General features: G+C 38.2%; 3 protein-coding genes and 1 pseudogene across 4 annotated transcripts; 1 reads left to right on the plus strand and 3 right to left on the minus strand.

The window, feature by feature from the left end:
- Positions 1–11796: 11796 nt before the first annotated feature.
- On the minus strand, positions 11797–14147 carry LOC121803730 (annotated as a pseudogene).
- Positions 14117–15783, minus strand: LOC121802430 (probable pectate lyase 16). Its single transcript, XM_042202103.1, has 4 exons — positions 15199–15783; positions 15023–15126; positions 14720–14838; positions 14117–14440 (listed from the first exon to the last, which is right to left on the minus strand). The coding sequence occupies exons 1-4, from the start codon at positions 15781–15783 to the stop codon at positions 14202–14204; spliced, it is 1047 nt and encodes a 348-aa protein (XP_042058037.1). The 3' UTR covers positions 14117–14201.
- Positions 15784–16710: 927 nt separating this feature from the next.
- On the plus strand, positions 16711–21962 carry LOC121803731 (uncharacterized membrane protein At1g16860-like). Its single transcript, XM_042203354.1, has 4 exons — positions 16711–17178; positions 17853–17933; positions 21064–21219; positions 21554–21962. Exons 1-4 carry the CDS (start codon positions 16711–16713, stop codon positions 21767–21769), a joined length of 921 nt encoding a protein of 306 aa, XP_042059288.1. The 3' UTR covers positions 21770–21962.
- Positions 21963–22109: 147 nt separating this feature from the next.
- LOC121802428 lies at positions 22110–24495 on the minus strand. 2 transcript variants are annotated; one of them, XM_042202102.1, is made up of 4 exons: positions 23911–24495; positions 22887–23336; positions 22468–22771; positions 22110–22335 (listed from the first exon to the last, which is right to left on the minus strand). In XM_042202102.1, the coding sequence occupies exons 1-4, from the start codon at positions 24313–24315 to the stop codon at positions 22280–22282; spliced, it is 1215 nt and encodes a 404-aa protein (XP_042058036.1). In that variant the 5' UTR covers positions 24316–24495; the 3' UTR covers positions 22110–22279. The 2 variants fall into 2 exon arrangements, with proteins under 2 accessions (XP_042058036.1, XP_042058035.1); XM_042202101.1 differs by having other exon boundaries at positions 22110–22393; positions 23911–24494.
- Positions 24496–26106: the final 1611 nt, after the last annotated feature.

Below are 26106 nucleotides of genomic sequence, written 5' to 3' on the forward strand. Positions count from 1 at the left end.
TGGACGGCTCTGTTAAAAGTAAACGGTCAACGTCTTTTAAACCAGTTTTGACCCAATTAAGTTATTAAGTGGGTTTATTAGCGCCCTAATTATCTCATTAATTTTTATTAGCAAAATAGTGAAATTAAAATACATAATGCAAAACAAAAATATTTCATCGTCATCTTCTTCATAGAAATTCATCATCATCTTCTTCAGAGAAATAGAAAACTTCACAAAAGAGGAGCACAATATTTACAAATGCAAATTCATCATCATCATAATCATCATCATCATCTTCAGTGGTCCAAAAAAACCTTGCTGAAGATCATCTGATTGGATCTCACTAGAAGCTCGGAACGACGTCGTACGTCGCAGACTCCTCCTCAAGCTCGACCGCTACGCGAATCTCCCCTTGATTCTCGGCTTCGTCTCCGCGTACCAGATCGTCTTCTCGAACCTCTTATTCTTCCTCTTCTCCTGTACCTCATCACCCTCGCTTCTCTGTCCGTCCCACCGCCGCTGTCACTGTCGCGCTCTCGCTCCCATCCGCCTCCGGCACCACCCCCACCTCCACCGACGACGGTAACACCTGTCAATTACAGCTCCAATTTGCATTAATTAATTTCCAGCATTTCAACTGAATTTGGGTTTAAATTAGGATTTATGTTAAATCCCCAATTACTCCATTGAATTAGAGTTTGAAAGGAGCATACACTTTGGCTGAACAGTACTGGAATGAAAGGGAGCATAAAGGAATTGAAAAACTATTTGAAAAAGCTTACTTATCCTTTTTGGTGCGTTCATGTGCTTGATTATGAGCTTAGAGCATCCACAACCGTGCTCTTGCCAGCGGCACGGTTGTGGGCCCGGGCGGTACTATTCATGCCTGCTCTCTGGCAAGAGCACAACACCCACAACTGTGCTCTTCCGCAAGGACGAGCACAATTAATTTAAAATTCAATTAAACAATAACATTTCCATAATATTAAAATTCATTTAAAAACCACAATAAATATTACAAATGATAAATAAAATTAAACATTACATAATTAAAATCCTAAAAATTTAAAAAACCACTACTCGTTGCCGAATTTCGTCCACATGTGGTTGATTAGGTCTTCTTGTAGTTGATTGTGGATTCGAGTATCGCGCATTGTGTGTCTTGTCTCGATCCTCTGGCCAACCGTCGTATGCTCGCCTCGGCGTGGGGGAGACCTCGCTGTTGAGCTTCCGGCTTCGTCCTCGTCGTAGAAGCTAGCCGCCCTCGGCCCTTCGTCGCCTATAATCATGTTGTGTAATATAATACACGTGAACATGATGTCGGCGATATTATTCACGTACCACAGCCGAGCCGGGGCCTTCACAATGTTGAATCGAGCTTGAAGGACCCCGAAGGCTCTTTCGACGTCCTTCCGCGCTGACTCTTGACGCTGCGCAAAAAGAACCCGTCTCGGGTCGTGCGGGTTGTGGAGCGTCTTCACGAACGTCGACCACCTTGGGTAGATACTCGTCGAAGATGTCGGCCGTTTGCCCAGTAGCGAGTTGTCGGATGGCACACGTACACTTCTGCAACGCCGTGATACTTTGCCGGACGGCTGCATCTACACCTGTTTGAAAGTATTCAACACGTGCGGACAATGTGTTGACAATTCGCATGAACAAGCGCTTTGACATGCGAAAACGGCGCCTGAAGTAATCTGCCGGAAACCGCGGATGGTCGGCAAAGTAGTCGGCAACGAGCCTTTCGTGGGCTCCCTCCCGGTCACGATGGATGTAGCGGCGATTTGATCTAGTGCGTTGAGGAGGATGAGCGGGGGTATTCGCCGCGACATATGCTTCGTAAGCGGCACGATGTTGTTCGTAGTATTCTTGTTCTTCGCGCTCCGCTTCCGCCATGAGATGAGTGAAATCCATTTGATGTTTTGAGTGAAGGTTGAATGTGTTGATAGTTTGTATAAGAATTATGAATGAGAAATGAATGAGAGATGAATTGATGTGATAAATGAGTGATGAATGTGTGTATTTATAGATGATTTTGGGAAAAAAAAATAAAAAAAAATCAAAAAAATTCAGAAAAAACGGGAAAAAACGGCCATATTTTTGGGATTTGGAAATTTTTTTTTTATTTTTTAGCATTATTTATAATTAAATACCGATTTTTTAAAAAAAAAAATTGAATGCAACGGCTACGCCGTTGCCCAATCCCGTGCCGCCACGTGTGCGTCCGTTGGCACGGACGTGCTCGATACATCGAGCAGCGCCATGCCAGCGGCGCGAGCGCAGCGGCGGCGACCCTTCTCCTTGCCGCTGGCACGGACGGCGGTGGCGACGACCGCCACCGCTGCGGATGCTCTTAGGACTTAGAACTATGGGGATTGATCCGTGTGGTGGTTGTAAGTGATAGAGATGAGTGGAGAATTATATTTCTGTTCCGTAAGGATAAGCGGTGGATCGGCGGCGGCTGAGTAGCCTTTGGACTGTGAATTTGGGGCGGGATGGCCTGTGACAGGCCTATTGCGATCTTCCATTGCGGGAGTCGTGGCGGCTTGGGGGAGAAAGGTTTTAGATTTTTAATTTTAAAATTTTAGAATAATACTATTTTTTTAAAATAATAAAAAAATCTATAAAAATGCTTAATCCGATCAAAAATCGGCTAAACAGCCATTGACTGTACTTTTAACGGAGCCGTCCAAAATGGACTGATTGTGACCCGAGTTCAAATGTGTGGGATGTAATAATTCAAAACATAGTATTTAGGACAAAAATCGTAAAACCGTCATATGTTTAGGACCACATTTGACATTTACTCTAATATTTTTTAAAGAATGAACTACACTAATAGTCCCCGATCTTGTCGAAAAATGCATCAATGGTCCTTAAAAAATTTTATAGCCTAGTTGGTCCCTAAAAATTACATTTTTGGTAACTGTCAGTCTTTTATACCCTTCTGCATTTGAAAAATCTCCTAAATGCCATGGAGGGCATTTTCAGTATTTGGAAATTACAATTTTGGTACCTCTTCAATCATGCAATTATTTTGGCCATACATAAAAGCACCTTTTACAACAAAAATATTTTCTTTTGAATTAAATCACTTGAATTTTTAAAATAATTACTTGAATAATCTCCTAAATGCCATGGAGGGCATTTTCAGTATTTGGAAATTACAATTTTGGTACCTCTTCAATCATGCACCTTTTACAACAAAAATATTTTATTTTGAATTAAATCAATTGAATTTTTTAAATAATTACTTGAATAATGTATAGATTAAGCTTTATAATGAAAAAAATTAGTACTATAGTTCACTTTAATATTTTTAGTAAAAAAATGTTACTTGCAAGAGTTCGCTTTAATTTATGTTAGATATAATTCACTTAAATTTTAATTATTATATTTTAAAAATATTCTTCACTATACTATATTTTAATTAACGTAATTAAAATATTTATTTTTCACTTAAGTATAGTAACATTTAAATATTTAAGTAACATTTTTTAAATAAAAAATTACAATAATTCTGTATAATATATTTTCTTCTCAAATTTTAAAAAATTTAGTAAAATTTTTAAGTAAAAATAAATCCCACAAAGAATTTTCTATAATTCACTTTAATATTTATATTTAAAAATGTTACTATTAAATATAATATTTTCTTCGCAAATATATAGATTAATCTGTATAAAAAATAGTATTTAATTTTAAAAATAAATAAAGCATAATTAAAACATATGGTTTCTTATTTAAAATTTTGAAATCATAAAGCATCAAATAATATTTAAATGAAAGTATAATTGAGTTTATAAAATAAAATGGTGATGGGAGAAAAAATGAAAAAAATTAAAAGGAGAGTAGAAAGGTGTAAAATGCCCTAAAACTTTAAATATTCACATTAGTGGTGTCTAGAGTTACTTTAGTCTTATCGTACCAAAAATGATAAAAAAAAAATTTAGGGACCATTGATGCATTTTTTTGAAAAGATCAGTGACTATTAGTGTAATTCACTCCTTTTCAAATATAGGGACAAGAACTATATAAGTATCAGATATAAAGATTAAATTTGCAATCCTCTCTTTTAATTTTTTTTTTACAAATATAAGGACGGCAACTATACAAGTACTATCAGAGATTAAAAATGCAATCCTCTCTTTTAATTTTTTTTTTTTTTTTTTGTTTATAAATATAGAGACGACAACTATACAACTATACAAATCCAAGCCCCTTGGCCTAGCGGTAAAGGGTGCTGGATACTGCGTCCATCCTGGAGGTCTCGAGTTCGAACCCTGGGTGGCGTAATTCTCGTAATTTGTCTTTCCTCCTTGTTATAGGAGTTGATTTGTAATTTCCTCCTTCATATATATGATATAAATATATGAAGTTAATTTAAAAAAAAAAAAAAAAAAAAAAAAAAAAAAAAAAAAACTATACAACTATACAAGTATCAGATATAGAGATAAAATTTGCAATTATCTATTTCAAAATTTTCACACTTCACCAGATATATACGAAATTATCTACTTTTATCCTACTTGTGTTTTATAGTGTTGGTGTGAAATTTGTACCATGAGTCAAAGTATATTTGTATAATAATAAAAAGAAATTGGTGTCTTCATATAGCATCCACAACCGTGCTCTTGCCAGCGGCACGGTTGTGGGCCCGGGCGGTACTATTCATGCCTGCTCTCTGGCAAGAGCACAACACCCACAGCTGTGCTCTTCCGCAAGGACGAGCACAATTAATTTAAAATTCAATTAAACAAAAACATTTCCATAATACTAAAATTCATTAAAAACCTAAATAATATTACAAATGACAAATAAAATAAAAACGACATAATTAAAATCCTAAAAATTAAAAATTACATAATTAAACTCCTAAAAATTAAAAATTAAATAATTAAAATCCTAAAAATTGAGATTGAGAGAGTTGTTTAGTATAGTGTCATTTTTTATGTTTGAAATGAGAGTATTTATAGATGAAAGTATGAATTTTGGGGTAAAAATAATGAAAAAAATAAATTAAAAGTGTGGAAAAAATGGATATATTTTATTAGGAAGTGAGACAATATTTTTTTTATTAATTTTGAATTTTTCAGATTTTTTCGATTTTTTTAAAAAAATAATAATAATAAATTATAAATCAACCGGCCAATCAGAAGCTGCCACGTCACGCCTCGTGCTCTTGCCGCTGGCACGGACGTGCTCTATGCATAGAGCAGCGCCCTGCCAGCGGCAAGAGCACAATGGTGGTGGAGCTCGTCCTTGCCAGCGGCAAGGACGGACGGTGAGCTGCTGCTCACCGTTGGGAATGCTTAAGGTTGTGTCGTGTACAGTCATATTTTAATAGTGTTGTTCGGTGCTCGTACTCACTCAACATGCAGTAAATCTTTTGTGTTGAGATCTAATTTAATGATTCTCAAACGTGTCAAATAGGTGTACGATATCATGCAGTTGTATAAAATCTAAGGAAAAATTTAGTTCAAATTAATCTTAACTTTTTCATTGTCTCTTTATTAATCTCACAACTTTTAAATATGGACATCAATTCAACTTCCACCGTTTAGTTGATAACCCCATTTGTGATTCCAAATTGCATACCTCAAATAGCAAAAGCATTAAAATTCAAAGTGCAAATTAAGAAAAATCCTAAATTAATAAAATGAATAAAAGAATGTCATTTCGATAATATTCTGAATAGTCAGCGTCTTTACACTGATTGAAAATAATCTTGATTCAGTTACTATTATGTAAAGATAACATTTCCATTATGATATAGACTTATGAAGATTTCAAATAAAGATGTTTTGATTAAAAATCAAAACTTTCTTTGGGAGGCTACTAATCGTCTAATAATTATCCATAAATCTCATTTGAGATGATGAACCAAAAGTTAGGTCAAAGTGAATCATACTCTCTCGGTTCAAAGAGGAGTATATCAAATTTGGCACAAGATTTTATTTATTTTGTATGTTAATAAGTGAAAAGTAAATAAAGGTAAATGAATTGATGTTTTCTTTTTTAGAAATGTGTCATGATTTTATGATCACATAATTTTATGTATAATAATAACAATAGTAATTTTGATATTATAACCTGATAAAAAAATACTACTCCAGATATCACATTTTTGGTGTCCGAGTTTTTTTTTTAATTTGTAAATTTAATTAGTTTTGTTGTTAAAAACTACTCTCTCTGTCTGCGAATAGGAGTTTCATTTCTTTCTGACACGAGTTTTAAGAAATGCTAAAAAAAGTGTGTGCAAAAAGTTAGTGATATATGAGTCATAATTGTATATAGGGAATATTCGTTTTAAATGAATTATGAGCGAAATGAGTTAGCAGAATATGAAACTCTGTTATTCTTTAGAGTTAAATTAAATTGGAACTCCTATTCACAATGGAAGGTCTGTTATCATTTAGAGTTAAATTAAATTGGAACTAGTTAGTATATACTCCTACTACACTTTTGTTGTACAAATTAAAAACTTGATATACTTATTTTTTGTTCACTGTAGGCCGCCAAATTAGGCCTTTATATAATAGAAATATAGAATGGGGAAGATTTGTATAAATAGTATAAAAGTCAAAATTAAATGCTTTAAGGCGCCAAATCAAATCGTTGACCTCAGATTTTACTTCCAAGAATTTATATCAGAGTGAAATTAATTGTTGTTGCCTGCCTATTTAAGTTGCTGGCCGCAGATTTAATTCTTAGGATTTATGTCAATAATTAGGCCTTTAAAAATATATGGGCCAAACTAATTGGAGGTCCTACTGGCCTGAGATTATTATTCATTTACTGAAGAGGAGACCATACATAATGATCGAGCATCGAGGATTAACTATGTTAGTTAAGATTAAAGATATAAAATCAGCTATCCCTGTTGTCTGTTGAAGATTAGAGGTAATCATCATGGATATGATGAAATGAAATAAGAATTAAATGGAAATAAATAATAAATGTAATGAATGTAGGATCATATGAATGACCATCCCTTCTATTAATAGACATGTTTTAAAGAAATGAAATTGTTATTACTCCTTCAGCCTTAATAATTTGTCACTATTTGACTCGGCACGACTTTTAAAAAATGTAATAGAAATTGAGTTGAAAAATGTGAGTGAGAATGTGGGGTCCACTACCAAAAATGGTAAAAGTGAAATGTGATAAAATTTTAGGGACGAACGTAAATAGAAATAAGGACAAATTTTTAGGGGCGGAGGGAGTATTTGATTAGTTATATTTTTAGTAATTCGAGAAATTTCATTCAATATATTGATCTATTTGGAGTAATACTGAATTATTTGTAAATTCAATCATAAAAAAGTTATTTTCTATATAATATTATGAGTCTCAAATTCTAAATCAAAACTAGGGCTGGTGAATCGTACGCAAGTCATAAGGTACAAATAATGTCTCACCCAAATCCAATTTATTAAGAAAACTTTGAACTTGAACACAAATTCGCTCTGCTATCTTTATACCTGAACATGACATGCACACGGATTCGTTAACAGTACAATATAATTTGAGTTAACATGAGATATTCAAGTTAGGAACGTACTGGGTTTTAATGATTGTGCACACCATAACATATAAGCCGTGCAAAATATCACTCAAATTACAAAATAACATCCAAAAAATACCCAACAAAGATATTTCTTTAACAACAATAATATCCTACGACTGATAAGTAATCGTAATTGAATTAATCTGTAATCATGTGCCTACTACATGTCACAACATGAGTATGATGCACTTCATGGTGATAAACACATAGAGAAGACAATTCATATAGTCATATATAATTTGGGTTAACATGACACAATAGAAACACAATAATGACACAAACCTGATTTTTAAATTTAACTTATTTTCTTTTAAGAGTGAACTACAGAAATGATATCTGATCTTTCACTTTCGCACATAAATGGTACCCGATCTTTATTTTATATCGTGTGTGTGAGAGTGAACTAGGGAGAGAGATGCAAAACAATACTACTTCAATTGATTCTAATACACTACTCCCTCTATATATCCGTGAACAGGAGTCCCATTTTTTCATAATTTTTTTCCAAATAAGTAGACATAATATTATTGAAAAATTAATTATTGCCAAATAATTTAACATTCACGTCACGCTTTATATGGAACAATCATAACAAGTGAGCCTATAATTCAACCATCATTGTTTATGAAATTTCAACAAATTATATCTATATAAATTTTGTTACATTAAAATCTATATAAATGATAATTTTTTTTTATCATGACGTCAAATAATTTCCCATCGAATTTCAACGCATACTGCCAATATTTCCCTAAAGTGGAACGCCCCATTTAAAAAAAGTTGAATAAAAAACATTCTATCTAACTATAAGAGTATTTTTGAACTTATCCCGACCTTATGGTAATCCGTGAGAGAATTTTTTCGATTGACAATTGAAACAAATTGACCAAATTAACCTCGACGCTTAAAGAAAACATCGCTTATATAGAGACCTCATCTTGCGCTTCATGCTGTGAAATTCCAAAGTAAACCAGCCATGGATTCTCCGCCTCCTCCTCTCTCCACCGTCGACGACAGTCGAAACCAGCCCTCAGGTTGGCCGCAGGAGGCGGAGAGTCTCTACTCTCCGCCTCCTACCACTTCCAATGGAGGCGTTAGACCATACATTAGGTCTAAAATACCGCGGTTGAGATGGACGCAAGAGCTTCACCGATGCTTCATCCACGCCGTTGAAAGCCTGGGAGGCGGAGATAGTAAGATCACACACATGCTTGTTGCATACTCCTAACATTTTTTTTATTGAATTCTAGCTTTTGCACACCAACTAATTATTCTACCTCCAGTTTTCAATTATTTCGATTTTTTCATACAATTGCTAAGTTGTTTGTTACCAAATTAATGTTGAATGTTTACATTTACTTAAACAGCCGATGTACTAAGGGACAACGTATATGTGGATGTCTACGCGCCATTAATTTGTCATTTCAGTTAGCCATAAATGCATTAATTTATCGAAAAATTAGAATAATTGAAAATGTGTCTTAGTTTCTTCTGTTGTGCAGATTGAAACTAGTTCTCAGCGAAAGTTCATATAATTATACACTAATACCCTTTCACTTATCGTTAACCAATTAATTGCATGTGCATGGAGATTAAAAAAAATGTATTCATATATTATTTCTAGACTTTGATAAGAACGAATTCATTTAATTTAAATTGTAGTAGGAGTATTAATTTAGTAAATTGGTTACATTGAATTTTGGTGATAGGGGCAACTCCGAAAATGGTGCTGGAGTTGATGAATGTGAAAGGGCTGAATGTAACGCATGTCAAGAGCCATCTTCAGGTTGAAGACAAAACCCTTCTTCTAGGGTGACATAATTTTTTGAGAAATGACGTATTCTTTTGAATACTTTTGAATAATATGCATACATTTAATTTTTTAAGGTATGTACAGTTTTGTTTAATGGTTTATCTCATTCTTTCTGTCATGGACAGATGTACAGGAGCGCCAAGCAAGATCAAATCATACAAGGTGGTGCGTAAGCAAATGCTAATACTTTCCATATGTATTTAAGGCTCATCGATCTACTTCCTAAATCATTTAATGCCTTTCCAACCAATAATTGTATGTACTTGTTTACTATTATTAGTCAAAAAATAGATTATTTGCTGAGCTAACATAAGGTAGAAATATTATTGTGCCATAAAATTGAAATTATATTTTGTGAAATCCAAAAATATTTTAATTTATTAAATCCAGAAAAACGCCTAACCAGCCATGTAAATCTTTATATGATGAAAAATAATTTTGAGATACTTCGTGTGTTTTATGATAGGTCGAGTAATTAATTTTATGTGTATGTATAATTTAAGTTACCTTTATTAATTAAAAGGTAAACAGTTTAGGTATTTGGTACTTGTAAGTTGTTACAGTATTATATAGCCAATGTATATAATTTCTTCTAAATGGTTTGATATTGGAGCATATATATTACTGTATCACTGAAATTTAAGCCTAAATTAACTTAAAGAAGAATATTTATGTGTTACAGCCGCACAGACGTAGCATATTAGTACTATTAAATCCATTAAATGAATAATAGTATATTATTAAAAATAATAATATGATAAATTAATAACCACTAAACTAACATTTATAACTTAAAATTGAAACACAAAAAGATTATTTTCTGAATATAAAATTGAATAACCATGAATCGCATTCAATTCACAGCTGCAATTGCGGAGTTCTAAGCAAAGATCTACTCAATCAAGACCTATCCAGCCTCATTAATCCTGACACCAAGCCCAAATGGTATTGTAAAATTATTTTTTCTTAACAAAATGTTGCTAAAAAACCATTGAGTTACTAAACTATTCTAGGTCTTGATCATATGCAGGCAACAAGTGAAACTGAAGCCCAACGAAATCGACCACTCTGTCGTGCTAAAGGACTTCCTCGGCAAAGAACCTCCTCTAAATAATGTTAGTGATTTATTTACTTTTACGATTAATTATTGCATCTAAATACATGAATTTTGACCTAATATTAGTTTTCTGAGTGTGAGCTAAGAATTCTGCCTCTAAATACACAAACTTTCAATTGTTTTCATATGGGTGAAAGTCTGTGCAAATATATCCATTTTTTAAGAGAAATATCTATCTATGTTTTCAGATGTGCAAGGAGAAGTGGGAAGCTATTGGGGAATCTGCGGCCAAGGAAGATGCAAATGACATATCTCTTGAACTAACCCTTGGTTAATAATTGAGTTGATTATTTTGTGATTTCAGTCGAATCAATAAGTCTCTGCAAATCTCTTTTATACATGATGGATGCCATTTAGGGCTCTTCACAACATACATCTCCAAGATAAATTGTTCAATTGGTAAGTTGATTGTGTTGGCCAAAAATGAGGGCAAAAGCCCTTAAAATTGTGGCTAGTTTCCTTGCTTTTTTTTCATTAAATCAGATTTGGACATAAAATGATATAATTTCATGTGTTATAATTAGCTTTACATGAGTGGTATACAAACTATTTAGCATGATCAGAAAATCTTGCTTGCATGGAAGAATCCTTCATCTCCACCATTTCTCCGTTTTCGTTTCTCTCCAAATCATCCCCTCCTATGTTCGATTGTATCGATTCTTCCATGTGTTTAAAGAATAGAGCGATTTCGGAGATTCTATTTGGGAGGTTCATGGTAATTCCTCGTCGATGGGAAGTGGTGGAGGAATGTAGGATTGAGTGTGATGCTTTATAAAGGCTGCCCATCTTCCTTCCCTTTCAAAAGAGGGTAATGAATTTCGTAGTGTTTATTTGGTGATATATATGCTTGGTTTGTTGGAGGTGTTGTTGACCGCATGGAGATGGATCTAGTCGACTGAAAGGACGGAAATTGTTTGAATGTCAAATTTCAACGATTGAAATTTGAATCGGTTTATGAATGCGACTGTTTCAAGATCTCAAGCTTCAATTTCAATTTATGGTGTTATAAAGAGTGCATATATAACTGTGTTATCATTCAAAACAAATATTTAAGTACATACCATCTATTAAAGAAAAAGATAAATATATAAATAATATAATTCGAAACAAATAATTGAAGTACAAAAATGCTATCTTCATTTTAAATGATATTATTTATAGAGATTAAAAGCATACACACCTTAAAATTTAAATATACAAAATGATTCTAATTCATATAGCTAGTGCAAATTTGCAATATCAAATATAGTTATAGGCTTGTAGCAATACTACGCGTAATAGTAGTAACAACTGAGTAGAGTGGTGTAGAACAAATCATGCATTGGGATAAGTAGCATACAATGTAATACCACACATGCCCTCTTTAACATCTACGTTTCTCTGCACTTTGATATATCCACCATCTCCCCATCCTGTCCCCCACGAATTCTTGAGCAACCAAAACTTGATTCCATCTTCACTTTCGCCGTAGCCAACTAGTGTAACTGCATGAGTGAGATGAGTTCCACACTCCCCTGTCAAACCCCCACTATGGTAAAATTGGAAGAGTCTTGGGTCAATAGCAACTGAGATAGGTTGGTTAGCAACTGCAGCTAACAAAGCGGCCTCATCACTACTAGGAACAATACTAAATCCATTTATATTTGAAAACACAGATGATGGTTTGTTATTGGTGCAGATGCAGTGTAAGGATAGTCGGTATCAGATGCAAGACCCCCGTTTTGCATCACGAAGCTAAAAGCATGTTCCATTCTTCGTAGTAGTAGTTGCAGTCAATAATGTGTTGCTCGGATAATGGAATCAGCTTGCCTGATCAACAGCTGAGAATGCCCAACAGCATCCTACATGTATGCGCATGGGAATTATGTATTGAATAATGAAAATAGTGGAAACTAATTATTGTGTACCCCTTTCAATCAAAGAGAATACACCCTAAGTAGTTGAGTTTGTCTAACACAAACACATGCATATATTGGATGTGGTTCAAGTAAAAAATATATTGTGAAACATGTGAAAACACTGCGCTGAACTTTTTGATAACCTCAGAATTTATAGTGAATTCCTGATACTGGCCAAGTGTAAAGAGTTTACTGTGGTAATTTATAGTGTGAGACTTACCACATGACCCTTGATTTTGTACAGGCGTGACAACATTGTAATCTCTCCAATCAAGACTAGGTGGTACGTCTTTCAAGTGTAAAGGTCGATGGTTCAAATGACAAGATGAAACAAAACACAAGTTTAACCAAGGAAATACGAAAGTTAAACAGTAACAAGTTGCAAAAAATTAAAATGAAACGTGAACGGTAAAGTAAAATATTGTTGCTCCTAAAGACTTCGGACTGCTTGATACTACGTCGGCTGGAACGGCACTGGCATGGCGAAATCTCCTTCGGCTGGTGGCCGAAGGCTGGAGTGAAAAGGTGGTTGCGATGGATGGAACGAGAGCTTGTGGTGTGATAAGTGATTTTTCTGAAGATGCTTCACTTCATGTTAATGCCTCTATTTATAGGGCGGTGTGGCCCAAATCCCTAGGGTTACACCTTTGTTGACTTGACATTTCTACCGTTAGAAACTTTTCTAGTTGGCCACCTCCTATTCTGCAACACTATGGTGTTGTCTACCGATCAATTTGCACACTTGTTTTTGCTTCTTTTCACATGAATTCCTTTCGGCACCCCTTGCATGAGCTTAGATCTTTTTCCTGCACACTTAACGACTATTTTGCACATATTATCTGTGAAAGCACAGTAAACTGCCCAGTAACCAAGGCAAAAAACTCTTCTTATCTAGAGTATAATATTATACTAGTATCTTGATATGTATAAAAATAAAATGCATCTAGATATGATAAAACAAAAATTGCTAGCATAAAAAATAATCTTACACACGAGAATCAAACGTGCATCTATCAATTGGGCAAGAGGGCACAAAACGGTTGGGTAACTTGGAATGGTTCTATTAGAGCATCCACAATAGGGTGGTTTTCGTCCGGACGATCCATCGTCCGTCGCCTCGTCCGCCCTTATCCTCCCACTGCAGGAGGACGGACAATCGCCACACCCGACCTTTCGTCGCAGAAGAAGGGGCGCCCTTGCATCGTCTGACCTATTCTCCGGACACTGCAGGGTCTAGACGATAGGTCTGGACGATAAAAAATCAATTTTTAATTATAAAAAAAATGATTTTTAATTATTAAAAAAATCAATTTTTAAAATAAAATTAAGAAAAACTATAATTTCACAACTATCCATGATCCGTAAATTAGTGAAAAGTTATATTTAGTAGAATTTAATCCTTTCACACTAGATAGATCCATATTGAACCTCATTATTGCTACTTTATTTTAGGGGTACATTTGTTCTTTATTAGATCTGCCACTCACTGTGTGACATATTGAGGAAGTGTGTGTGCAGTGTGCAATGTGTGTGCACACATATGCAGTGTGTGTATGTGTTTGTATAGGGTGTATTGTGTGTTGTATTTGATGTAGGAAACCCATAGGGAACTCTAAAATGTTTCAAAACTAAATTCTGATTGATCTCATATAGTTGAAAAGAGATATCAGCATACATTAAAATCAAGTGGGATATCGAATCGCATGTTGTACAAAATAGGAGACAGACATAAAATCGTGAACACATCAAAAGTGCAAACTCACCCATAGAAAAAGGGGAAGAAATAAAATCGAAAAACAACGTAAAAATGATAGTGTTAGATCAACATTGTTGGTGAGGTGCACAAAAGAGGGGACCAGCATCGGATGTTAAAGCAGGAACCATTGATCCGACAGCGGCTTCAAAGTGTTGCGATGCCAAATAATTTGGAGCAACACTTCCATATCCTGATGGGATAAAATATGCCCCATTTACGAACACGTCCTTTGTCGACCTCCACTTCCAGCTCTTCCAATCATCCTTCGTCTCGCGTTTTGTTACCTGCCGTTGGATATTTTTTTATTCTCGGCTATCCATGCACCATCTCAACATCAATATTCACCAAAATTACATGAAATTCTTGAATAAATACACCATTAATGTCGGATGACAGATTTTTAAAAATGTTCAGGTTAAGTGTAGTGAGAATAAAGTAGGAAATTTTTTTTAGAAAAAACACTAAAATATAAGAGAATGTTTCTGAAAAAAATGACTGAAATAGGACTCAACTATCATGGACAACATTTAGCTTTAAACTAGTAGTAGTATCAAATTGTTGTGACGCACCTCTTTAACTTGATCAGAAGCCACAAAATAATTGGCTTCGCTAAGTATAGTTGGATCAGCACTCCCACCAATTGCGTACATAATCCACTGATCGTACTTGTTGTTTGCTACGTGGGCGTATCCGTATCGAACTCTGTAATGCATAACCACCTCTAATCAAATTAATAATAAAAAAAAAGCTTTTCTTTGAGTTGCCCTAATAATAAAGTAATAATTGATCTAAATATCTCAGGTTCAAGGCCTATAAATTACTACTCCCCGTTTGCCTATAAAAAAATGAAAATTTTCTTTCGTTATCTATGTGTACAATAAGTTACCTTGGCATTCTTTGCACCAATCCAGGCCCAAAGTGATTAAAAACCACCGTCACTTTCATGATTTTGTCATCTGTAAATCCATCTTTATGTCCCAACAGCATCACCTATATAAAATTGAATATACGTAATTAATAATTACTCCGTGTTTTAATAAAAGTGAGTGAATAATAATATACCTTATCATGTTGAGTGAAGTAATTGTTGGAAAGAGTAACAAAATTTGATGCATGTGTCACGTCAAGAAGACCATCCGTGCAACGAGCAAGGTAGCAATGATCGATCCACACATTGGACGAATCAAGAATGGTAATTCCATCTCCATCGCTACCGAGCCTATGCCCGACATGGTCCGTGCTACTCCGCACCAGGCCAGGCTTCCCGGGCTTGCAGTCGTGGATGCTAAGCCCGTGGACTATGACGTGGCTCACGCCCTCAATAGTAATGCACGGCCCATTTGATATCTCTACTCGCGCCCCTCTCCCATCGATCGTCTTATAACTATTCACAATCAACTCGTTATCGAGTTCAATACTCATGTCGCTTTCAAATATGATCCACAGCGGTTGGGCTTGGATCACACCATAACGAAGCGTGCCCGGCTTAGGGTTAATCGCGTCATCTGACGCGTCAGTCACGATGTATATAGCCCCATTCTTCCCTCCCACGGCCCCACTTCCGAATCCTATTGCACAATCGGCTAGCGCCTTCCGGGTCAGAGCCCAATTCGGGTCGGCCCGCCAGCACGAGTCTATTTTGTTCATCACCTTGTCATTTTGGCGAGGATATGTATGGATGTTATTATAATGTGGGGATGTTTTGTTTTGAGTTTTGTGAGATGAATGTGCGGTATTTTTCGAAATGCAATAGGCAAATAGCCATGTAAGTATGAAAAGGGAAGTAGTGTGTTTTGCCATGGCTTGGATTTGAGAAGAAAATGATATGTTTGTATGTATGTATAAATAGGGAAGATGAGAGATTAGTTGTGGCTGCCATGTTTAGATTATGGAGTTTCATCTTAATTAACGTGTGAGCACGAAACTTATGTCATTAATTAATTTATTATAGGATTATCATGTCATTATTATTTAGTTTAGTATTGTCCACCGTTGAGTATCTCCTGCAGTCCAATTGAATATTCCATAAGTTTGAGGACACGTGCCCCCCGAAATCTAAAAGATCAAATATAAAATGTAAGTATATACTACTCCCTCCGTTCCATAGTAGTGGAGTCATTTTGCCATTTTGGTACATTCCATAGTAGTGGAGTCATTTCCCTTTTTAGTAAAAGTTAACTCATTTCTTCTCACTTACTTTACTCTCTCTTACTTTATTCTCTCTTCATCTCTCTACTTTCTTAATCTCCGTGTCGAAAAGAAATGCCCCCACTACTATGGAATGGAGGGAGTATATTATAAGAGAATAGAATTGATATGCTGAGTAGCTTGAGCAACGAACGAGCAATACCTATATTTTTCTCTGGTTGCTCTCTTTTTGTCATCCTCTCCACGTATTTTTCTTCTCTCCAACATTTCTCAGATCCCAAATTCACACAGCAACGAGCGTCGTCGTTATTGTCCCCTCGCTTGCTTCTTCATTTTTTTTAAATCACGGTCAAAACTTAAAAGCTACATAAAAGAATCATGTTCGCAATTGAAATGGAGTAAGAAATACAGTACACATTAAGAATCATGCCTCGGATGGCGTCGCGCGCCGTCATCTACACCGGCGGCCACGTCAGGACATCTGGAGAGCTCGGGAGAATGTACGGCGTCGATATTTCCGGTGGAGAAAACCCGCCCAAAATCCCCCCTCGACCACCGGGCGCCGCCGCCGCGAGATCCGGCCCAATTCACGCCCCGAAATTCCCCAATTCAGGTCCCGCTGGCAAGCTGTCGTCGTCGTCGTCGTCGTCCTTTTCTGGCCCGGTGACGCCGATTCAGCCGACCGGGCTAATCACTTCCGATCAACAGGCCACGCCCGGCTCAAATAGGCTCGACGCCGCCGCTGCGTCGACACCTAGCTCATTTAAAAAGGCCAATTACAGCTCCGCAGTCACGAGCCTGGGGGGACAGGTCAAGTTAGGGTTTAGGACATCACTGGTGGCAATGTGGGTGTCTCTGGCCGTGGCGATGATTGGCCTGACGGTGGCCCAATCAGTCAGTTGTACACCTTCATCTTCGACGATCATGTTGTGCATGATAATACAGGCGTACATTATATCAGCAATGCAGTCGACATGCCACAAACGCGTTGGTCCCTTAACTGCAGCCCATCGAGCTTGAAGCACACCAAATGCGCGCTCCACGTCCTTTCGCGCCGACTCCTGCCGCGTCGCAAAGTAGGCCTTCTTCGGATCTGATGCGCACCGGATCGTCTTCACAAAGACCGGCTGCATATAACTCTGCATCCATCGATCAACCTCACGGCTCGTATAGGCATCTAGCTCTTCGTTCATCATACGCTCGTACTCATCCGCATCCCCACCACTACCACCGGCATTACTCATTTCTTAAATTGATCTTGAACAGAAAGTAAGGTAGAGAGAATACTCGTTAAAACAAGTGGTGCGAATGAAAATGAGGTTCAACGCGCGTATATATAGTGTTTTCGAAAAACAAAAAAAAAAATTTTAATCCGACGCCGGTTTGGCGCCGATCCGGGACGCACAATGGCACCCGTGAGGATCGGCGTCGGAACCGGCGTCAGCGCGGGAATCGGCATGGCGACGCCGATTTTGACGCCGATTTCGCCGACGCCGGTTCCAATGGTTCGGCGTCAAACCGGCGTCGGCGAAAAATCGGCGTCGCGGTGGTGACGCCGGTTATTGGAGATGCTCTTAGGGTTCTTGAGGAAATTTCCTGATTCGGAGCTGAGGAATGCAGTTGATGGCCAGTTCGTCAAGGTCACTGGGGTAATTTCACATTCTTTTTTTGGATTTTTGATTAAACAAAATCAACTTATTCACACGTGAATTTATGTTTTAATAATTGTTTACTTTTTTGTCGTAATGATGTTGATTGAGGAATAAATAATTGATTTCGAGGTCGTAATGATGTTGATTGAGGAATAAATAATTGATTTCGAGGGCGGTACATGGTAATTGAGGTCATCCATTACGCTGTCTCTATACCGTCCTTTAAACCGTCCCTTAATTATTATTTGACCATTATTTGAGGACTCCACTGTCCTTTTTTCCTTCATCCCTTAACTAAGGGACGGAACCTGCAACGCTCCGTCCCTTATTCCGTCCCTTAATTACTATTCATTCAATTTCATTTTTTTATTTTTTTTCCCAACCCAATTCAATTAAAACAAACACACTTTATTAAAAAACACACTTTATTAAAAACCACACAACATAAAAAAACACACAACATAATTTAAAATACAAATTTAAAGAAAAATAAAAAAACTTCTCCGCCGACTAATCATCCTCCGGAGTCGGAAGGCCAAGTTGTGCTGCCATATGCACAATTCCGTTCCACCAGGCCGTGAATTGGGCGTACGAGAAGCGGGAAGTGTCCGCCATTGTGGCGGTCATGTACGCCACCATAAGTGTGTTCGAGCCTCCCCGCGAGCCCGATCCCGAGGCCGGCTGGCTTGATTCGCCTCGGTCCTTCCTTGCTCTAGCCGCTTTCGCCGCCTTCGTCCCTTGCGGCCGACGGTGCCCACTTGCGGATCCTCCAGCATCGCCGACCGTACCCGCAAACTCCTGGGATTCAGCCTCAGGTTGGCTGATGCCCTCAGCGGTGTCACCACCAGACGAGTATTGACCACTCGCCGTATGCTTCATGCACTTCGAGGTTGAGCACGAGCTGGAGCGGAAACCGTCGGCCCACCGTTCCTCGTCCTTGACGACCTGCCAAACATCAACAAATCTGAATTGATGACGTTCGTCCTGGTAGTAGGCGCGCAGAGCGGACGTCAAAATGTCGGTTGCCGTGGCGCCGCTTTGGTAGCGCGCCTCTTCGGCCGAGTAGATGCCGCAGAATTTTTTGACCAGTGGGTCGACTCGGTCAAAGTGAGTGGAGCATTTTAAATTTGCGCTTGCGGGAGCCTTTCGGCTTTATCTGGTGGTAGACCTCGCAGACATTTTCCCAGAAACACTTCCGGGATTGTTGATTCCCGACGATGGGATCGTACGAGACGGTGATCCAGGCGTTGTACACCGCCAGCGTTTCGAGGTTGTTGTACGGATGCCGGCCTAGATCCTCTTCTTCCTCTTCCTCCTCGTCCTCGCCCGCCTAGGGTTGTACACCGCCTCGGCCACCTCCACCGCCTCGCCCACCTCCACCGCCTCGCCCACCTCCCGGCGTGGGATCAACGGGAAAATCCTCCCGGATCTGGGATAATCCCTGCGAATACCGCGGGGCGGAGGGACGGACATATGCATCAAGGTCAAAATTGGGTGGTTGGTACCCCCCCGGCGTCGCCGAACCCTGGGTCCCCGGCGTTGACGAACCGGAACCACCCAATGTGTTGATCATGGTCTCCCAATCGCCGAACGCGTAGAGATCCCACCCGCCGGAGCCGGAACCGCCGTAGTTGTCGTCGCCGTCGCCGGACATCTTGAGTTGTTATATGAAAATTTGAGAGAAAATTTAGATGATGGGAAGAATAGATGTGTAGTTGTGTGTGAAATGATGTTGAGTTTAGGAGTATTTATAGAGTAAAAAAATTAATTAAAAAAACGGTATTATTACCGTTAGAAAAAAAAATTCTTTTATTTTTATTTTATTTTTTAAAAAATTCGAATTTTTTTTAAAAAAATATTTATTGCGTCAGCACGTGACGACGCCCACTCGCGGGCCGGCGAGTGGGCGTCACGCACGACGCCGGGTCGCGCCACGTCGCCTAGGCGCGTGGCGAGACAGCCCGTCTCTTGGCTCGGCGGGACGCGACGCCGGACGAGACGCGGGACGGCGCGGGACGGGACGCCGAGCTGCAACGCGTCGCGCCGGGGTCCCGTCTCCCCGGGACGGGATGCTAGACGCCGGCGAGACCCGTAGTGGATGGTCTGATAAACTACATCCAAATCCGAAACAATACGACAAATGTGGAATTGCAAAGCAAGCATTAAGTGAAACTATTCATACTAAATAACCTCAATTGACATTAATGAGAAAATAGTTCCTTACCTAACGATTACTTATAATGATAGATTTATGGATTGTTCCGAGCTTATAATAGTTTGCTGAATCTTGTTTAACAACTTGGCAAGAAAAAAACTGATGACTTAAGTTTCTTTTCTCTTAAATGATACTTATGCTGAGGCTGGGATTGATTTCTGTAGCAATTTGAGTTTCGGTGGCTTACTATGCAAAAGTAGCTGACCTGCATTGGCCATGTTTATTTCACTGCTTGTCCATTCCTCTTATGATGAGTTATAGTTCATGTGTGATTGTAAATCTAAGGTACGATAGTGGCAAGCTAGAAAACGGTGGAAAATATTGCAGCTAGGATTCACATGCTATATGTTTTACCGTTGTGTTTCTGTATTAAGGTTGAAACTGATAAATACATTTCACTCTGCTATGTTTCAGTCTTCCACTTAGCTCTCTATAAGGAATTTATTTGTTTTGAACTGTTTTTGTAGATCCGTCATATGTTTTTGACTTGCAAAGTTTTTCCTTGACCTTATTTGCATTGATTAAATTAACAAGGGAATGTAGACTAGAGTTAATGGGATTCAGAATCTATGAACCCTTCAAAAAGTAGTCACAACTCAATAACGCAAAATAAATAGATAAAAAGAACTCTGAAGTTGCAACTATTTATTGGTATAAACAAACTATTTGAAGAAGGTTTTTTACTTTAAACTTCTAATCAGTGGTATGATTTAGAATACCTGAGATCCTCTGTTTCTTCTTATTGACTGGTTTGTGATCTCTTTCCCACCAATTTGGGAACATGTACTGGTTTAAGTTCTGCCTGTAAATGAAGTTTATTTAATGCTTCTCTCTGTTGCAAGTGTGTGATTCTCTTGTACTGTAAGTTTATCTAGTTGCATTTTCATGTTGCTTGTTGCATTTTTTGCGTAGGTTGTTACTTGTGGCTGTTCACCGCTTGAAACTTCGTATCAGAGAGTGCCAAGATGTGTGTATGTTTCCTCTGAGTTACACGAATATAGAGGGTATGGTGGAGAAAAGGCAAATGCTAAACACAGTCTCTTCTCTTGGGGATGCAGGAACTCAGAGGTTAGTTTTCGTAAAATATGATGAGAGTTTTAGTGAATATTAATGTACACGTAGATGTTACTCTAAATCGTCAGCTGAAGTTGTACCACAACAACCTCGTAGAACTGCAAATGAACTTACTTATGAAGCTATAATTAGACAAAGAATTTCCACAAGACCATCATAACCCAGAAGATCTAGTTGCAAAAAATCAGTTTAATGGATATTGGTCTGCTAATTAATTGGATCATGGCTCGTCCCTTTAACATTCAACTGTCTCTCGGTTGTGATATTCTGATGACAGTTAAATATTTTGAGTTACTAAAAGTAATCACTTGTCTCCTTGTCTTAACAGACCTATGTGGCGGACTTCTATATATCGGACACTAAGTCTGGTGAAAGAGCTCTTGTGAAAACAGGTTATGGTGCTAAAATTTCTCCGTTTGTCAAACAAACTGTAGTTGTCAATGCCAAGGAAGATAAAGAAGGTGTATCACCAAACTTTCTGCAATGGCTTTCTAGCCGAGGATTGTCAAGTGATAACCGTTTAATGCAGCTTAAAGAAGGGTAAGATACTTCAATATGCCCAAACCATATTCTTGTATACTAATTCACGCATATATTGCCTAAAATCTTGATGTTGGGACTTGAGAGCATATGTAGTCTATGATTGGTATGAAATTCAAGACACTGAAAGGTAGAAATTCAACATGGTTACGTTCTTGATCCCTTTTCTTTCATTCTGTTATTATTCGTTTTTCGCTCGATTTTTGGGAATGCTCTTAACCCAAAATATTGACTCCTAATACGTGTCAGACGGCGAAGAAAGCCAAAACCATTATGCAGATTTCAACATGTTGAATAAAACCCAAAAGGTACACACATCAGATGCTTTGTATGGATGAAAAACAGAAACCGAAACCACAACATAAACATGCTGGTAAAGTTAACAGATAAAACTCATAGGCTCATACTACAAAGTAGTGACATGGCGTGCCAAAATCCAACTAAACAGATATAGCTATACAGGAACTAAATACCTGATGGCACAATACAGCTTATGAGACACCAATCGTCTTGTTCAATATCCACAGTGTGAGGGAAAGGTGAACGGCAAAAATAGTGTGGAGACGGGTCCTGTCCAGCATAAAGCCATACACTGAAACTCCTGCTTTGTTGTGCTCAAAATATTTTGCTGTACCGGTTATCAAATTCTTGTTACCAAATACTATGTGAAAGGAATAAAAAGTAGAACTATGCAGAACTCACCTAGAGCTTGCCTCTTCTGGTACGATATAGTATTTGCATAATTATGCACCGAGCTTGTATCATTCAGTTCGTCATCTTCGTCTCCTTCTTTATCTGAGTCCCAGTCAAGAGTGACCGGATACACTGTCCCGATTGAAGAATTCTGAGCTCGAGGAGTTTCATCATACATCTCATCCAATGAACTCATCGTGGAACAGGCATGCCATTTTGCAGCAAGTGATGTAATAGCCTGAGCTTTATGCGTTATCTTTGCTGCACTGCGCAGGCAGATGAAAAGCCCTGTCACCAGCGTGATTGAACATAACTGCATGATGATAAGATGCCATCAGATCTAACATGTTCAGAAGCATAATCAGCTATAGCAAAGCTGAGTTTTTATATAAATATAGTCGATTACACAATATAAAGAGTGTGAATACCGCAAGTTCTCCAGCTGTGCAAATATCAACCCTAGAGCTTGGTTCAGTTGTAACAAGCAAGGAAATAAACTGACTCATTGTAACAGTGACCAGAGTCAACAAGATGAAACGTCTAAACCGGTGACTTATGACCCGGAGATTTCTTCTGATTCTTAGATGTCGGGTCAAGATAGAAGCAACATCAGATTCTCTCCAAAAGACCTGAGCATAGCCCTCCAATTTGAGCACTTGCAGATAGCATGTAAGGCGGAAGAGAATACATACAACGTAACAGATTGAGATCCGATACAGCCACGAACACATTAAGAGCGTGCACATAACAGCTTTGCTCAAGTATATGTTATAAAAGTAAGGAATCTGAGTTCCCACTGTGCTGAACCACCATATTTTGTAGACACTATCAGCAAGGAAACATGGGAGAACAAAAGCCAACAAGAGTTTCATTGATCTCTGCAGAAGCATATGTGTAGATAATTAGCAGTCAAATTTAGTCTACACTAATCAGCAGGCAAAATGAAAACAAGAAACAGCTCCCATATTTCTGCCATCACTATTATACTGTCATAAAGAGGAGTATTCTAACAGAGATAGTATATCATGCCCATCTTCCGAGAACAGATAAAAAACATTTTTTCACCAAGAAGCAGGCCACAGAAGCTGGTGGGCAGCTAACGCTATTGAAGCATTTAAGGAAAAGTTTCATGCTCTGAGACTAAGAGGTGCGAAAAGGGTTGGTTCGTTTCCTGAATTTCGTGGCATCCCTTCTCAAACGGTTATACGGCCTATATCATCCAATATATCCATAGCATTCTCGTTCAAGATTGCTGTACATCAAACTTCTCCCACCACAATCAGATGATGAAACTTTTACTAGCAAATTTCTTACTAATCATATCTGTAATTGACAGTTAAGATATTTTGTACTATTACCTAATAAGATTAAGAATTTAAGATCAGATAGAGATGGTAAATAACCAAAAAAATTATGGAAACGGTTAAGCTAAAAGGGAAATCAGAAACATACGTTGAACTGCTGAGCATAGCCCTGTTGAATCTTGTCGCTCTCATCACCCAATCTGTCGAGAAACAGAAACTTCCGAAAGCCGTAAGTCCGTGCAAAAGAAGAGAGACAAAAGAAAGAAATAGCTGCGAATGATGAGAGGGAAAGCTGCACAATTGCATCAAAAGGCCTCTGATGAGCCGGATCACAAGTTGAGCAGGAATACAGAAAGTGAGAAACAATTGGAACGCAGATGTTGAACACGAAGAAGATGGACCACGAGAGCCCGGCCCGCCATAAGTTGGAGTGATCGAGAAATAGCCATTTCAGAGGTGATATGTAGCTCCTCAGCCCGAAAATTGGATCCTGTGCTGCAGAATCCGATTTGTTTGTGGAGGAGAAGTCGTGATCAGCTACCCCTGATTCCATTAGGGTTTTGATTTCTAGTAGTACTGATCAGTTGGCGTCAATTGCAGTGATTCGTGGTTATCGGCGGAGATTGAGTTATGGAGTTCAAACATATTGCGAAAATATTTCTTCATCTAAATTCGGATATGGTTTTGTATGAACTGCCAAATCATTTGATTATATCACATTTAAACACGTAATGGCTAATGGCGGGGTTAGTGTAACGTGTCTGATCATATATTGGTACATTTGGAGTCAACGCTAATAATTAATTTCATATTTTGCACGACCTCTTATTTTCTTCCACTGGCCTGTGTGTTGAATATATACTCTAACAGACTAATACTCCATCCGTCCGTTAAAGGTTAAAACCAATGAGAGCATCCACAATGGAGGATGTCCCGCCGGACATCCGCGCGGGACGTCCGCCATTAGGCGAGGGAGGGGCGGACGTGGACGTCGGCTGCGGACACCGCACATCCGCGGCTTTCCGGGACGTCCGTCGTGACGTCCGCCATTGTGGTGCCACGACGGACGTCCTGGCGGATGTTCCGATTTTTTATTTTTTTTTGTGGATGTCAGCCGGGATGTCCGTCATTGTGCAGTGGGATGTCCTTATGACGTGTCAGTGCAGTGGGAGGTCCTTATGACGTGGCAGGAGGTGGTTTTGGAAAGTTCGCCGGGACATCCGCATCATTGCGGATGCCCTAACACCATAAGTTTTAATAGTATAACAAAGTAGAAAAGATAAAGAAAAAGTAAAGTATGATAGAGAATAATATAAGAAAGATTAGATGTTTTGGTTTTTGCTAAAATGTAAATCAATCACTTGTAGTGGGACAACTAAAAAAGACAAATCAATCACTTACGGATAGGACAGATGGAATAAAAAATAAGTGTAACAAATATTGACAGACGAATTGAAAATAAAACTAGTGATAAGTAATAACGGATGGAGGGAATAATACTCGATTCGTCCACGATTAAATGTCTCAAGTTTTCTTTTTCGTCCACCCATGATCTAGTGTCATTCTTTAACTTTTTTACTCGTTTTGACAATGAAACACACATTTCACTATCTCATTCCTCGCATATTTTGCTATAAAAGTAGTATAAAAATAAGATCCATATCTTTTTCTATCCAATTTCCGTTACATTTCTTAGCACCTGAGCCAAGTCAACTTAGGCCATCCACAACGCTGTCTCTATACCGTCTCTTAAACCGTCTCTTAACTACTGTTTGAGCACTATTTGAGGGCCCCACTGTCCTTTTTTCCTCCATCTCTTAACTAAGAGACGGAGGCTGCAACGCTCCGTCTCTTAACCGTCTCTATACCGTCTCTTAATTACTATTCATTCAATTTAATTTATAATTTTTTTTAAAACCCAATTCAATTTAAACAAACACACTTTATTAAAATTAAAACAAAATTAAAAAACACACAAAATAAAAAAACACACAAAATAAAAAAAACACACAAAATAAAAAACACACAAAATAAAAAAAAATTAATCGGAAGGGCTAATCATCCTCCGGAGGCGGTCGAGGTTGAGGGGGAGTCGGAAGGCCAAGTTGTGCTGCCATATGCACAATTCCGTTCCACCAGGCCGCGTATTGGGAGTGCGAGAAGCGGGAAGTGTCCGCCATTGTGGCGGTCATGTACGCCACCATAAGTGTGTCCGAGCCTCCTCGCGAGCCCGATCCTGAGGCCGGCTGGCTTGATTCGCCTCGGCCCTTCCTTGCTCTAGCCGCTTTCGCCGCCTTCGTCCCTTGCGGCCGACGGCGCCTACTCGCGGATCCTCCTGCATCGC

This window comes from Salvia splendens, chromosome 5, assembly GCF_004379255.2.
Source record: "Salvia splendens isolate huo1 chromosome 5, SspV2, whole genome shotgun sequence".
Taxonomy (NCBI): domain Eukaryota; kingdom Viridiplantae; phylum Streptophyta; class Magnoliopsida; order Lamiales; family Lamiaceae; genus Salvia; species Salvia splendens.

Bases quoted from the DNA above. Each gene is read 5' to 3' on its own strand.
- LOC121802430 (XM_042202103.1), bottom strand. From the start codon at position 15,783: ATGAACAAAATAGACTCGTGCTGGCGGGCCGACCCGAATTGGGCTCTG. The intron at 15,127-15,198 runs GTATATTATTAT...AATTTTATATAG, and splicing joins ACTTCACTCAACATGATAAG to GTGATGCTGTTGGGACATAA. The intron at 14,441-14,719 runs ATCAAGTTAAAG...ATAGCCGAGAAT, and splicing joins CAATTATTTTGTGGCTTCTG to AAAAAAATATCCAACGGCAG.
- LOC121803731 (XM_042203354.1), top strand. From the start codon at position 16,711: ATGCCTCGGATGGCGTCGCGCGCCGTCATCTACACCGGCGGCCACGTC. The intron at 17,179-17,852 runs GTCAGTTGTACA...CGGTTATTGGAG, and splicing joins GCCTGACGGTGGCCCAATCA to ATGCTCTTAGGGTTCTTGAG. The intron at 21,220-21,553 runs GTTAGTTTTCGT...TTGTCTTAACAG, and splicing joins GGGGATGCAGGAACTCAGAG to ACCTATGTGGCGGACTTCTA.
- LOC121802428 (XM_042202101.1), bottom strand. From the start codon at position 24,315: ATGGAATCAGGGGTAGCTGATCACGACTTCTCCTCCACAAACAAATCG. The intron at 22,772-22,886 runs GTATTCACACTC...ATCATCATGCAG, and splicing joins GCACAGCTGGAGAACTTGCG to TTATGTTCAATCACGCTGGT. The intron at 22,394-22,467 runs GTGAGTTCTGCA...TAACCGGTACAG, and splicing joins CCAGAAGAGGCAAGCTCTAG to CAAAATATTTTGAGCACAAC.